The 14,722-nt window shown below is 55.7% G+C and overlaps 1 protein-coding gene across 1 annotated transcript; it reads right to left on the bottom strand.

Moving 5' to 3' along the window:
- Window positions 1–3,173: 3,173 nt before the first annotated feature.
- SNAI3 (snail family transcriptional repressor 3) lies at window positions 3,174–9,208 on the bottom strand. The gene is made up of 4 exons (XM_054588830.1): window positions 9,085–9,208; window positions 6,074–6,682; window positions 3,806–3,990; window positions 3,174–3,530 (listed from the first exon to the last, which is right to left on the bottom strand). Exons 1-3 carry the CDS (start codon window positions 9,158–9,160, stop codon window positions 3,809–3,811), a joined length of 867 nt encoding a protein of 288 aa, XP_054444805.1. The 5' UTR covers window positions 9,161–9,208; the 3' UTR covers window positions 3,174–3,530; window positions 3,806–3,808.
- Window positions 9,209–14,722: the final 5,514 nt, after the last annotated feature.

Consider the following 14,722-nt stretch of genomic DNA (forward strand, 5'->3'; position numbering starts at 1 on the left):
CCTATCACGTGCCATCCCAGGAGCCCTTTTTGTGCTGGGAAGCTGCTGTCCCTAAACGTGGAAAAGCCAATTACATGGTTTTTCTCTTGTTCAGAATCCTCTTGGTTTATTAGGCTCCTTCTTTTGCCCAGACTTCATCAAGCTGCCGTCTAAACACCTGCCTCTCACTGCATAGGTCCCAGGCTCCCACCTTGGAGGGAGGTTCCAACAACATGCCCGGAGTAGTGCGACCAAAAGGCTGTCTTTAGGGAGAAGAGTGGGAATATGATGAGTAAAGATTTGATTAGGAGAGGGGCCAAATAGCAGTTCCCCAAGAAGAGAGTTGGTCATGCCAACATCACCTGGGAATGAACATGAATGAGCCTCAGGCCCCTTTCTGATTCTTATTCTGTAGGTGTGGAGAGAGGGCTCCAGAAGCCCAAATGTTCAATGGGCACCCCGGATTAATTCTAATGATCAGGCTAAATAACAAAGAAAGATGGGTCGGGGTGGGCAGCTGTGAGCCCCGAGTGTGCAGCGGGCAGCATGGCCCGTGGGGGACGCGGCGGCCTCACAGTCCGGCTGTTGCCAGCTCGCTTTGCCTGGGACGTCCCCCCCATTCATTCTGTGTCAGTTTCTTGGCAGGTGCTTGGGCCTTTCCTCGCCCCTCTGCCAACCGATGCTCCACTACCCTGCCCTACTCCAGCCCAGATATAAATATAAGAGCATTTTCCATGGGCCGGCACAGAAGGGCAAACATTTGACTTTATTTTAGGCCTGTGAAATTCTCTTCCTTCATGCCCAACAGGTGCATCGCCTCATTTAGATATTGGGGCCCAGAAATAGAACACAATTTACAATATAGCTTCCTTCAGGCATCTGGATGCTATTTAAAAAAAAAAAAAAAAGCCTCCTGCTAGCTGGCCAGGCGCAGCATGAACACTGGCTGGAGCTTTCCCCTTTGCCAGGCCCCGGGAGAGGCACCCACCCGCAGGCAGCTTGCCCCCTCAGCAGAGGAGCGAGGCACCTCGAGAGGCAGCTTGGGGGCAGGACCGTCCTGCCAGGGCACAGGCCTGTTCTCAGCGCCGCAGGATCCCCTGGCAGGGTGGAGACGAGGAGGGGCACAGGCACAGACACTAAAGAGGGACCAGGTACTGAGCAGGGGGACTCAGACCGTTGGAGGAGGCGTTTCTAGTAACTCAGTAAGAACCCACGGACCCCCTCAGTGCTTTGTGGACTGGGGGAGAATAGGATTTGTCTTTCCTCGCCTTAAGCCCAAGCACGGGACCCACCCAGCATCTCTTGGCAAATCATGTGCTCTCATCTGCTGTTGGGAGGTAAATTGTGTCCCTTCAACTTATATGTTGATGTATTAACCCACAGTACCTCAGAATGTGACCTTTTTTGGAAATAGGGAAATTGCACATGTAGTCAAGATAAGATCATTATAGGGCGCGTCCTAACCCAACACGTCTGGCTTCCCTATAAAAAGGGGAAATCTGGACACAGGCAGACATGCACACAGGGAGGACGCCCTGTGAAGATGGAGGCAGAGAGAGGGTGATGCTTCTACAAGCTAAGGAACATCAGAGGCTGTGAGCAGACGAGCAGGGCTTGGGGAGGCCTGGACAGGTTCTCCTCACAGTGCCAGGAGAAGCCAGCCCTGGCGGCACCTTAGTCTTGGACTTCTAGCCTTCAGGACAGTGAAAGCATAAATTTATGCTGTTTAAGCTGCCCAGCATGTGGGACTTTGTTACAGCAGCAAACTGATACATTAGCTAAATTCCCAGTCTCAGAAGCATCTGCATTCTACCGGCTGAGACAGTCTGGTATAGGTCAGGCAGGGGCCTCTCCTGGGCAGTCTGCTTCAAGGTCACTTGGGTCCAAAGAAGCCCCAAACCAAGGTCAGGTTTCCTCTGGGATGCCCCGAGTCCCTTCCAATGGCTGTCATTAAACCAGCCACCCAGGTCCCTTCATCCTCTGAGAAACATGAGGTGGAATCTACAGTGGGGACCGCCAGGGCTGGAACTGCAACAGAGGTGACTACAAAGTAAGATACTTGGCACCCAGTGCGGTCCTGGTAAATGCTCCCAAATATTTTCACATGCGGAGGAGGCTTAGTGGGTCTGGTGGCTCAGGGCCAAGAGGGGGACCTCTGCAGCTTGCTGTGTGGCTCCGTTCCACGGCCAGAACAGAGGGGCCTAACTCTCCCTTGGCCGGGACCAAAAGTGGAGCTGCCGACAGCACAGGCCATCCTCCCGGCCAAGAGGAGCAGATGTTCCCTCCCAACGTCAAGGACTTAGTCAGTCTCCATTAGACTCAGGCCTCCTTCTTCGGTCCTGGGTGCCACCCTCCCTGAAGGGTCCTGCTGGAGACAGTTAAGACACTCTGGCAAGAGGAAGGACCAGTCCAACAGGTGACCACACAGGGCCTGGGCGTGAAAGGAGGCCCCCTGCGAGAAGGAAATGACAACACCACGCTGGCACAGTGGGCACAGGACACTGGGATAGTGGGAGCGGGTGCTTCTTTGTTGGCGTCTGAGTCGGTTTGACAAGGCATGTGTGTCTGGGGCTGGGTCAAAGGTCTGGGCCACTCACTCAGTTCATAGATGCCTGTGGCCTCAAGAGAGGGGTGCAGAAAAAAGGAAACAGTGCTGTGGGCAGACATGGAGAAGTGGCCCTTTGGTGAGTTGGCGCAATGAAGACACACCCTTTTTGTGACAGGGCAGAGCTGTGCAGATACAGCACTGGTTCTCTCTTCTACCTTAGACCTTGGGGAAAATGAACCTCCAGCCAGGCAGCGCTCACAGCCCTCCCTGGCGCTTTCTTCCCGCTGTAGCTTCCTCACACTTCTCTTCTTGCAAACCCTTACTCCTCCCCAGCCCAAGTTCCTGCCCCTTAGTTATTCTTCCACACTGTTTGATGCTGTTCCCATCACCTGTCTCTTTCTTCCAGAAGAAGGCACCCTGCTCACCGGGCCCCTGCCTCCTGCAGCCTTGCTGGCAACCCATAACAGCATCACAGCTTGATGCCGACCCCTAGTCTCCTCCTTTGTGGCTAGGAATCCTGCCGCCTCTGGAGAATTTCTGAGAGCTGGGCCTCCTTTGTAGATGCAGGGGGCTGGGAAAACGCCGACCCTCAGAGGACATGACAGGCCTGAGTGCATAGACTCTTTATTGCCCCACGTTTGTGGGTGGGGACCTAGCTGCTGGCCCTCCTGGTGCTGCTGCATCTCAGAGGTGGGGAGGGTATGGGTGCGCACGTGTGACACGAGGCAGCGTGGCCCAGATTCCACACCAAGGCAGGAGGAGGTGAGCCATGAGGTAGCTCTGCCCGTGCAGGTCAGAGTGTGCAATGTGCTCAGCACAGGTCGGGCTGTCTCCGTGGAGTTGCTGCGAAGAGATCCAAAGGCCGCGCTCTTCGTCATCTTGATGGAGGATTGTCCATGCTGGAGACAGTCCCCCGACAGCCTTTAACTCTTAAAGAAACAGAAGCCGAAACCAGAGCACGTGGAAAATGAAACAGTGGTTCTTGTTTTGCTGAAAGTCGCCCCTGGAAGAGAAGTCCCCTCTAAGTGGGCAGAGTGTACTGGGAGATCCGCATGAGCCCTCGCTCACCCTGGCGGCCCACCGGGCTGCTCTGGTTCGGAGCAGACACAGGCTGTGGCGAGCAGGGGGACGCGCCTGAGAGTGGGAGGCTGAACTCCTGCCCTCCCGGGACTTCTGGCTCCTTTGAGTGCACCAGGCAACATGAGGCTGCCAAGAGGGGTGCCCGCTGTGGTCTCTTGGGCTGAGGTCTTGTCCCTCCTACCTGCGCCAAACTCATACCTCTCAGGGACCGGAGCAGCAGCCAGATTCCTCATGTCTTGCCAAGAGTGACATGCGGGAGAAGGTCTTGGCGCAGCTCTTACACTGGTATTTCTTGGTGTCGGAGTGTGTCTGCAGGTGGGCTCGGAGATTTGAGCGGTCGGCGAAGGCCCTGCTGCAGTGAGAGCAAGCATAGGGCTTCTCACCTGGGGAAGGAAGAGGGAAGGGCCAGGTGTGTGACTATCTGGGGTGTGCTGGGAAGGTGGCCTCAGGGTTCAAGTGTCCCTGTTTATAAATGAATAACCCATCCCTCCCCCTCCAAATGCTCCCTCAATTCCAATTCATCTATCTTCATCAGCCCCTCCATAGAATACAGGTGATAGGGGCCTTGCCCCAGCCCCAGGAGGAGACTCTAAGGCCAAGAGGCCATACCAGCACCCAAGTGTGGAATCCACAGGGTGGAATGACGTACCTGGCCCTTCCTAAGAGCACAGGTCCAGCACAGCTCTTTGCTACATCTACCGCAGCTGCTGGATCTTTCTCTGTTTCTGCCAGAGCTCTCCTGGAGCCCTTTGCCACCCAGATCTGGACGTGAGAAGCACAGGCACCTTCTGGCAGCTGTGCCTGCCCACTGAAAGCCAGTGGTGGAGCGTGGCCAGGCTCCCACAGAAGGCGGGCTGGAAGGAGTGAGCCCTCCCCCTGCGCAGAGGGCATTTAGGAATGGCTAAAGTCCTTGTATCCTTTAGGCCACCTCCAATCGGGCCACTGGGGATTTGGACAAAGTCCTCCTGTTGGGACCTTGGCCCCAGGATGATTCTGACAAGTGTGAAAGGAGGGTCATTGAAAGTCACCTGTTCTCTTGCCTGTGCAGAGCAGCTTCCAATCCTGGAGCCCTACAGGGTCCTGAGAGACACCAGCCTGCCGCCCCCACTGCCCGACACCTGGGCACGCTCCCTGCCAGGCCACCCTCCTGCAGGGACTCCCACCCTCCTGGCTCCCAGAACACGAGCACTGAGTCCCTCGGACGATGTCCCTAAGGACGATGTGTGACATCCTTAGTGAAGGGTCAAGGAAAATGGCTCCTTTCCAGTAAAATCCTTCTTTCCAGCCTCCACCCATGTGTGACTCAGAAGATTCTAGTCACGGAGCCGTGCCTTAGGGTTAGGGAGACTCCAGTTACAGAAAGTATGTGTTGCAACTGTGGGTCTTGACCAGGACCAAACACGTATTCTGGGACCCCTGTCTCTGTTCTCGTCTCCCATTCTGCACGGTGTGCTTGATAGAGTCCCAGGCTCCAGGTGAAGCCCTGGACTGAGGTCCATTTCAGCTACTGGCTGCCCCTGCACGTAGCAGGATGATTCCGCTCTTTCTGGGCAGTATGTTATAATCTACAGCATGAAAAGGCTAAGGTGTTTAGCCCTCCCTCAGCTCCCTGTCCATGTTCCTCTCCTTTCTCTGTTTCTGTCTTTGTCTCCTCTCCATAGATGCTCTTCTCTCCTTTGTTTCCTGTGGGCTCCTGGCCACCCTCTGACCGTGGACAGGTTTGCTCCAGGTCCCAAACTTCTGAGTGAAGTCCCAGCTGTCATCTCTGCCCTTCAAATAAGCTATGACCCCTATGGTTCTTACGCCCTGCCCAGGCCTTTCTTGCTCCCCATGCCTCCTTCCAGAATTCTGGAAGGCTGTGAAATGTGAGAAGTCAGATTCTGCTGAGGTCCTGTGCATCCTACACTTTCCTGGGTGTGTTATGGGTTGAATCGTGTCCTCCAAAAAAGAGATGTCCATGTCCTAAACCCCAGTACCTGCAGATGTGACCTTATTTGGAAATAGGGGCTTTGCAGATGTCATCAGGTTAAGATGAGGTCATGTTGCAGTTTGCGGGCCCTGATTCAATATGACTGGTGTCCTTATAACAAGAGGAAAATTTGGACACAAACACAGAGGGAGGAGAGGCCACGTGAGGTCGGAAGCAGAGGTTGGGAGTGATGTGGCCACAAGCCAAGGACACCTGCAGCTTCCAGGAGCAGGAAGAGGCAGGGAGGATTCAACCCTGGGACACCTGGACTTTGGGCTTCTGGCTTCCAGATAGTGAGGGAAGACATTTCTGATGTTTTGAGCCCTTCAAATTGTGGGATTTTGTGCTGCAGCCACAAGACACGGATACACTGGAGGGCAAAAGCTGTGTGAACGTCCATCCTCTTGTTCATAAAATCTCCTCTTCCCTCTTTCTAACTTCCAGGCCCCATTCTTGCCTCTACCCAGATCCCTCTTGTGGACCCGACGCTCTCCTACCTGTGTGGGTCCGAATGTGGCCCTGAAGCAGCCAGGGCCTAGAGAAGGCCTTGCCGCAGATGGTGCAAATGCAGGGCAGCGTGTGCGTGCGGATGTGCATTTTGAGGGCGCCCAGGCTGGAATACTCCTTGTCGCAGTACTTGCAGGTAAAACAGCGCTGAGCCTGCAGGTGGCAGTGCAGCTGCTGGTGCCTGGCCAACCCAGCCAGTGTGTGGTAGGGCTTGTGGCAGTGGGTGCACTGGAAGCCACCTGGGGAGCAGTGGGCGTGCTCAGCCCCCAGCAGTCTGTCTGGAGCCGGGTCCCCATCTGGGCTCAGTAATGGGGGCCACCGCGTGGGCAGTACCAGCAGTGGGGGCAGGTTGAGGTGGTTCAGGCTGTCTTTGAGGGGTATGCTGGGAGCCCGGCTAGCACAAGGGTCCATCAAGGTGACTTCCAAGGGGTCTGGCTCAGAGGCCCTCCGAGCTTCTGGGAGGGGCAGGGAGATGCAGGTGATGCCAGAGGTGTGGTCCCAGGGCTGGGCAGGGTCAACAGGCATGAGAGGGGCCGCCCTGTCAGGGAGGAGGAGGGGCACCACCAGCCCCCCACAGGCAGAACAGGAACCATTGATTTCTAGAAGGGCAGAAGGAGAGAGAATGGAAAAGTGAAGACTCAGTCTCAACGTGTTATGTCTCAAACTTCATCTCAGGTCCAATTTCAAGCCCATCTTTAGGCCTTCAGCAGCTTGGTATGTAGGGAGAGGCCTGAAAGATGGAGGTGTCAGCTGGGGAAGTAAGGACAGCCCGGAAACCATAGGGTCTAGGGGAGTAGTCTCAGCTCCTCTTTACGAACGAAAAAAGAGAAATACCTTACGGAATCCCAGAACAGCCTTCCCGGAGCCAAGGAAGGCTCCCTCACTGCTAGACGGGGTGGACCCTCTCTCTGATGCCCTGTCCCACCTCAGGTCCTGCTCACAGTGCACCCCCAGGCTCCCATGCAGCATTAATTCAGAGCACCTGGCAGCAGGCCACCACTTGTAAAATAACAATTAGCCTCCAGTCACCTCCCAATTACCCCTCGATATCCTGACATTGGTGCACGTAGGTAGCCTCCTGCCAACTCTCCTGGTCCAGAGGGCTTGTCCTCTGCCCTCAGCCTGTTGTGCCCACATTTGTGAGCCAGCACGCCTCATGCTTGACCTGGAATGGCAGGCCCCCAAAGTAAACAAGTTAGTAGGTGAGAGTTAAATTCTGCATCTCCCCAAAGTCCAAATCTCCACAGAGCCTGCAACCCATTTCTTATTCCTTATGTGTTAAAATAAATCTCTGGCCCCAGAGTGGGAGAGGAAGGGGAAGGGGAGGGAAGCAGAGAGAGCTAACGGGCTGCAGGCTGTTCTTGGACAGTCCATCACTGGGCATGGCAGAGCTGCCCATATTTGCATATTCAAATAGTGAAGTGGGTGCACTGTGTGACTGGACTCTGCACATGGTTTTTAAACTTTTAAAACTATGTCTGATGTAAATTCAGTTTTCCATCATATATATCTGAAACAAAAGTTTTCTTAGACAACCAAAATGTCCTTCAACAGGGAGAGAACTGGATAAAGAAGATGTGGTACATATATACTAGGGAATACTACTCAGCCATAGGAAAAAATACTGCCATTTGCGACAACATGGATGGACCTTAAAAAGGTTATGCTAAGTGAAATAAGTCAGAAAAAGTCAAGAACCATATGATTTCACTCAGATGTGGGATATAAAACTGAAACTCACAGACACAGACAACAGTACAGTGGTTACCAGAGGGAAGGGGGTGTGGAGTAGTGAAGGGTAAAAGGAGCCAAATATCCACATATTTGATGGAAGTTGATTTGAGTTTGGGTGACGGGAACACAATGCAATATACAGATCATGTATCATGGAAATGTACACTCGACACCCATATGGCTCTATTAACCAATGTCACCTCAATAAGTTTAATTAAAAAATAAAGCTAGAAAAAAAAGTTTCCTTTATCTGGAGCACTGCACTGTGATGGTGTCTGTTCTATTTTATTTTATAAAATCATTGGTGATGACTCTACCTTGATTTCAGAACCCAGAAGTGAGGTTCCTGGTCCTGGAAGGTGCCCCCTGGTGGCGGCCCCGCCACAGTACTGGTCAGACACTCCCTCCCCGCGCTGGGTGCTGAGAGTTGGAAAGGTTCTGAGGTGGCCGGACCACCAACAGTGTCTCCCCTTCCCCTTTCCCACGTTGAGTCGTGAAGCAGTCCCCCAGAGGGTCTTAGTCCCAAGAAACTGAGCGAGGAGGGACAACTCTGGCTACTCTAGAGGCCTTTACCCTGGGGCCTCTGCGTGTCCCCATGCCCAGTAGGGAATGGGAGTGAGGGAACAGTGCTGGGTCCTGGACTCCCATCTCCCTACAAACCCCTTGGGGATAGGGTTGCAACCCCTTAGCCCAGCCTTTCCTGGGCAATCTCCACTGGAGTGAGAGGAGGCCAGAGGGAAGGATACCCTCGGGAGGGGTGAGGAGGCACAGGAGGAGCCCTCGCAACGCTAAAAGAGCTGGGCCTTGGCGCCAGAGAGTCCGTGGTCACTCTTCCTGGCCCTGTGCTTACCACCCAAACTAGGATATTCTTCGCGAGTCTTTGAACGGCAACCCCAGGTGGCCCTCCGGCTCTCTTCCCACCATCCCTGGGGCCCCTCCCAAACCTCCTGCCCCAGGAAGATGGCTCCGGGTTTCCTTAGCTGGGATGGGCGCGCCGGGCTATAAGGGGGACAGCCCAGAGTGATTAGAGGCCTAGAAATCTCTTTAAGTGGGGAGAGAATGTCCACGCGCTTCGCTGGACTCGGACTCGGACCACCAACATACCTCCAGCCTCTGGGCCTCGGCCCCAGCAGTGCTGGTGAGCTAACGCCTCTCCTCCTACCTGGAACAGGTGTCCCCCGCTCCCAGGGGCTTCCCTCTCCTGCCCCGCAGGAGCTCGACCCCGGGGGTGGGGTGGGGGGGGGCTGGGGAACCCGACAGCCCCTACCTTTCTGGGTCTCCAGCTCCCCGTAGTTGGGGACCCTGTGGCTGGAGTGCGTTTTCACCAGGAAGGAGCGCGGCATTGTTTCTTGCGGGCGCGGGTCCCACTTGCGAGTCCACAGAACGCGGCTCCGCGGGTCCGCGGCTCCGCGGCAGGTGCGGGGCAGGGTCAGGCTTATTAGCATAGCGCACCGCCTCAGCCAACCAGCATGCGGCGCGGCCGGGGCGGGGCGGGGCGGGACCGCGGCACAGGGCTTTTGGGGCCACGCCCAGGACAGGTGCGCGGCGTGGGGGCAGGAGCGCGTGGCCGGCGTGTCGTGCCCACGGGACCTCCCTGGCGAGCTCCGGGAGTCACGTCGACCCCTGCGGCCTGACGCGCCCACTCGCCGCCGACTAAACCGTGGAAGTCAGGGCGGGGTGCGAGCCCAGCAGGCACTCCAGTGCACACGGCGTGGGAGCGTTTGCGGAGCACAGCCTGGGATAACCCTCGCTCCAGCCTGTTACACACGCCCCACCTCCTGCTCCAACCCGCAACGGTAGGACTGATGAGCATAAGCCCTGAACTCCAAAGCTAATCCAGCTGAACAGCCATAATGGTGACCCCTGGCGTCGGCTGGTCTGGTGGAGCGGGGGCCTTTTCCAGTGGGCCCCTTCTCTCTGGAGTCAATGCTTTAGGAGTTGGCCCCAGGGATACAGAAAGCTCATTTGGTGGGAGAAAGGACACAGCCTGGAATTCTGGAATTCCAAGGTGTTCAGACATGTAGTTATAGGAAGTTTAATCAAAAAGGGCAAAACATGCACACTTCGCAGCAGCCTGTTTGTGACTGTGGGCAGCCATGTTCCTCCTTCAGTGTCCTTTGGAATCCTCAGTGCCACAGAGAGCTGGGTGAGTCAGTTCTGGGTGTCTGGTCCTTTTGGATATGAATGTTTCATGAGTTTAGGGGTCAGATGGGGCAGTCACTGGGTGGGTGGACACCACACCTGGCCAGCCCCCTGAAAGCCCCAGATGTTTCTATGGCTGTGCAGCAAGCCTGCCTTCCCGGTGGGGACTTTTGAGGCCTGGGTGCTGCGTTGGTGCCTTGGTGCTCTTTGATGCTTCAGGGGGAGGCATGGTAGTTATGGGGGTGAGTCTGTAGAAGAGCCTGTGCAGACAGTGGGAGGGAGGGCCATGTCACACGGTGTCTTACATTCCTACAGTTTTGCAGATGAGAAAACAGGCTCTGAGAATCTGGGAAGTGATAGAACTGGGACCCGGGCCACACTTTCACCCTAATCCAAGGTGTGTGTGTATACCCCATCTGTTGCTTGGTGAGGGTGCATGGAAAGTCAGGTCATGCACATACAGGAGAAGACGCTAGTCTTTCCTACGGGCCATGGCCTGGCACCATGCTGCCACGCATGTGGCTTTCAGGGGACACGTGACTGCCTTCTGCTTATTCACCTGTTCCTAGGCCTCGAAAGGTTTCTATTTATATCCTCTCTTCCTTCCCTCTTCCCCTCCCAGACGTAGATAACACTTGCAGATACCTGGGCCAACTCTTTGCCCACACTGTTCTTCCTCACTCAGCTACCCATTGTGTGGCCGCTGGCCAAGATGACCTCCTTAATCCCCAGAGAGACACTCTGTTATTTAGGGAAGCTGGAGCACTCCTGTGGAGAATCTGCTGATCTCTTCTTGGAAACACACCGGGGATCCGAGGGTCCTGAGAGAGCCTTCAGGTAGGGGCAGTTGATTCCTTTCCTGGAGCTGCTGTAACAAATGACCCAAAGGGAAGTTTTCAGTCCCTGCTAACATCCCAGAACTGCCCTCCCTTGGCGGCACTGACTTTTGACTCTGGGGACCCAAGTGGTTCCAACAGAGGAAAACCTCAGCACCTACCTGTCCCTTTCTGTGCACTCCCAGGAGAGGGGTGCAGCTGTCCCTATTTGCGCTGCTCTGTGTCCTTCTGCCTTCAGTACAGCCACTGTGCCTGGCGGTGAAGGCTTGTGCCCCACCCTGCAGTGGGAAATAAACCTTCTCAGCATCCCTGCCTCTCACCCAGAGCAGGACTTGCCAGGAGCTGAGGTTTACCTTTCCAGCAGAGACCATAGCAGTCTTCCCTGGGCACCTATGACCTGGGGGATGTCAGCTTCCAAGAGCCAGGCTGCTGGCCCTCCCACCTGCCTCTGTCAGTGTGGGAACTCCCATTCCCCTGGGCCAGATGGGAATCATCCTTTGCTTCCGCACAGCACCCACATGTGCTCAGGTCCACAGTTGTTGTTCAGCAATACTTGTTGGACTAGATGGAAAAGCATTGAGCCCTGAGATAACATGGCCCCGGGCACACATGTCCCTGGGGGTTGGGATGAGCTCTTGTTTGTGCTCTTGAGTGCAGACACATGTGTGAAGGGACCAGGCTCCAGGGGTGAGCCTGGTGCCAGGACTCTTGGAATAGTGCTCAGAACTGGGCCTTGAAGCTGGGGCTCGTCTGTCCCAGGCTGCAAGCAGATGGCCCTCGCGCTGTGGGCATCAGCCACTGCAACAGGGGCCCCTCTGTATCAGTTTGTGGAGCATTCATGGAGGGAGGGTGGGGGAACCCCATGCTACCCAAGGCGATGAAAACTTGGATCCAATGCTCCAGCTCCCAACAATTGGCCAGATTGGTGGCCAGTGTGTGTGCTTGGTCACCCTCAGTGAAGGCAAACTCACTGCTGCTTACAGCTGTTCATCTCATTCCATTTTGGGGCCTGATTGCTATTGGTGATACTGGATCTTAAATAGAGGTTCAGCGGACTTATCCTGTGTGAGAGGGGACATCGTCCCTCTACACACAGCCTATAAGGTAGGCAATGGAGGCCTAGACACTTTAGGGCGTGCCAGAGAGTACGATGTTGGATGCCGAGGAGGGTCCTGGGGGCTGGGGCAGGACAGGTGAGAACTGAGCAGTGACCAGGCAGGGGTGTGCTGTGTGCATCTGTGTCAGTGTGTGTGCATGTCGGTATGTGCACATGTACAGACCTGTATCCTGTACATACACGTGCAATACATGCATATACATGTGTGTGCATGTGTGAGGTCACAGGAGCTGTTTTCATGTGATACAGAGGCCAGGCATCAGCGGGTGAGCCCTGGCATTGAAGCGAGGGGTCTGTTGGGTGCACAGCTCAGTTCCCAGCTCCTCACCCCACTAAACCCTCTCTGCACTCTTCTCTGTCCACGCAGTGGAGCCGGCCCCAGCCCCCAGCAGATTGCTGGAGAGACTCCAAAGACCATGTGTCGGGTCTCTCACAGTGATGGGTTGGACCTCTTCAGGTGCCGATCCATCCTCAGTGCAGTGTCTGAACCTCGACACTCACTATCTTGAGTTCCCTTGGTCAGTATGCTGTGCTTCTTTTGCTCACCCAGCCACCAGGGCACAGAGAGCAGCAAGGTCTGACTTGTCCTCGAGGTTTGCCAGAGAGGCATCTCAGCTGGCTCTAACCTCTGCAGCAACTTCCAGTCAAGGAGCTGGGCTGTGCCAGCCAGAACATGCCCAGGACTCCAGGATGCGCCTCCTGGGTCCTAGGAATCCTGCTGATATTCGGCCAGGCCTAGGGCAGGCTCTCTAGAAGCCGCTGACTGCAGGATCTGGCGTCCCTTCAAAGCACACCCCAGAGGAGCCAGCAGTGGGTCTGACAGGTTCACTGGCCTGGCATGCTGGTCACCACATTCAGTAGGACACCTGTGTGGGAGCCCACTGGCTCTGTCCCCAGGCTGCTTCAGAGCAGTGGGTCAAACTCTCAAGGGGCCCTCAGCAACTCTGGTGCCAAGTGGAGGTTCCAGTACCCTCTAAAACCCACAAGGCAATGGAGAATGAGTGTAATAAGAATACAGCCACCAGTTGCCGCTCCTTTCCAGGTGGCACGAAGCTGGAGCTCATGCCTGGTTCTTCCCTATTTGGTGCGTGCTGACAGTGAACTGACAGACAGCATCAGGGGTTAAAGCATTTGTCCTGCAAGGATGTTGAATGTTGAAGTCCTAACCTCAGCACCTGTGGTTGTGGTTTTATTTGAATATAGGGTCTTTGTAGGTGTAGTCAAGGTGAAGTCATGAGGGTGGCCCTGGTCTGAAAAAAGGGGAAATTTGGATACAGGCACGCACAGAGGGCAGATGACCCGAAGGGGTGCCCTTTCTTCCATGTAAGTCACTCCTGGAAAGCGCCTCTTGGTTCCCTGATATCTGTGACTTTCTTTGCTAGGAAGGAAACTGGCTACCAGGCCACCTAAAGGCAGAATAGTCAGGGCACAGGGCCCCCTGGCCCGTGTTGGGTTCCCTTCACTAGCTCGGGGCTCCCGAGAACTGGCCACCGGCTCTGGGCACACGGCGGACACACAGGGCATGGCTGGGCATAGCCACGCATGCCCACTGCAGAGCGGCCCCCTGGCGGCTCGGCTCAGGCTGGGTGTGTGGGACTCTAGGCTAGTTCTTTCAGGAAATACAAATGTGTACAGGGGCCTGGCACCAGAAAACAAGTGGACTACCTGCTTTATCTCATCACCGGGGACCCAGACACCTGCCACACAGAGCTGTACCCTCCCTCTGTCCCCTGGACATGGTACGTACTGCCCTGGGGAGATAGGCTGAAATCACTGCCCCATTTCCTGAATGAAGAAAGAATTTCCAAGAACTTGTCACAAGAGGCAAATGGCCTGACATGCCGCAGCTGTGGCTCCAACATGGACTCTTTCTACGGGGGTACCTTGACAAGTCCTGCGGCATCTGTCGGGGACAGGATGCCTCTGCCCCCAGGGCCTGGTGTGAGAGAGGGCACTTCCTCATGACACAGCTGCAGCGAGCCCGCTCATGCGGGAGGGGTCTTAAACTCATTCACAGGACATCCAGGGCTGATGGGGTCCGAGGCGCCCTCCCACAGTCCGCCTCAGGGACGCACCTCTAGCCGCACGCACACTCTCAGTCCGTGAGAAGCAACTAGGGGAGGCTGGCCTCCCAGCCACAGCCTGGGCTTCAGCCAGGGGAAAGGACAGATGAGCCAGCGGGAACAGGGTGGGCTGGAACAGGTCAGTTTTCTCTGAGGGCGGCCCTCACAGCCACGGGCCGGGCAGCGGCTGGGCTCCTGGAGTGGACTCCTCTCCCAGCGAGGAGCAGGAGAGGCGGGAGCTAGCAGACCGTTTCGTGGGCCTCGCCTCCCTCACGAGCCTACGCTATCAAACCTCTGGAAACATTCAGAAAGGAAGGGGTGGGCGGGCGGGCACAAGAATAGGCCAATGGGAAGTGCAAACAGCACCAATGTGGTATTTTTCTAGAAACTGAGCACATTTGCTGTGTGGGTTTGTGGTGCTGTGCTTAGTTAGTTCTTCTTGATCAGCTGGGCCCTCACAGCAAATAGGGGAAAGCAAGGCCGTTGTCGGGGTGAGTGTCCTGGGCCGCTGTAAGAAAACCCCACAGCTGTGTGACTTCCACAACAGAAATGGATTCCTGTGTAGCTCAGGAGGCCAGAAGCCCGGGGGCCAGCTGCTGGCATGGCTGCTTCCTCCTGAGGGCTGTGAGGGGGCACCCGCTCTGTTCCTGCTCTCCGGCTCTGCCAGGCCCCGGCGCCTCCAGCACCCTCGGCTCGTAGATGACTGACCCGTTGCCTTCACGAGGCATTCTTGAGGCGTTCTCCCCT

The sequence above is a fragment of the Pteronotus mesoamericanus genome, unplaced genomic scaffold (genome assembly GCF_021234165.1).
Source record: "Pteronotus mesoamericanus isolate MK-2021 breed Mesoamerican mustached bat unplaced genomic scaffold, CSHL_Meso_final scaffold_165, whole genome shotgun sequence".
Classification (NCBI taxonomy): domain Eukaryota; kingdom Metazoa; phylum Chordata; class Mammalia; order Chiroptera; family Mormoopidae; genus Pteronotus; species Pteronotus mesoamericanus.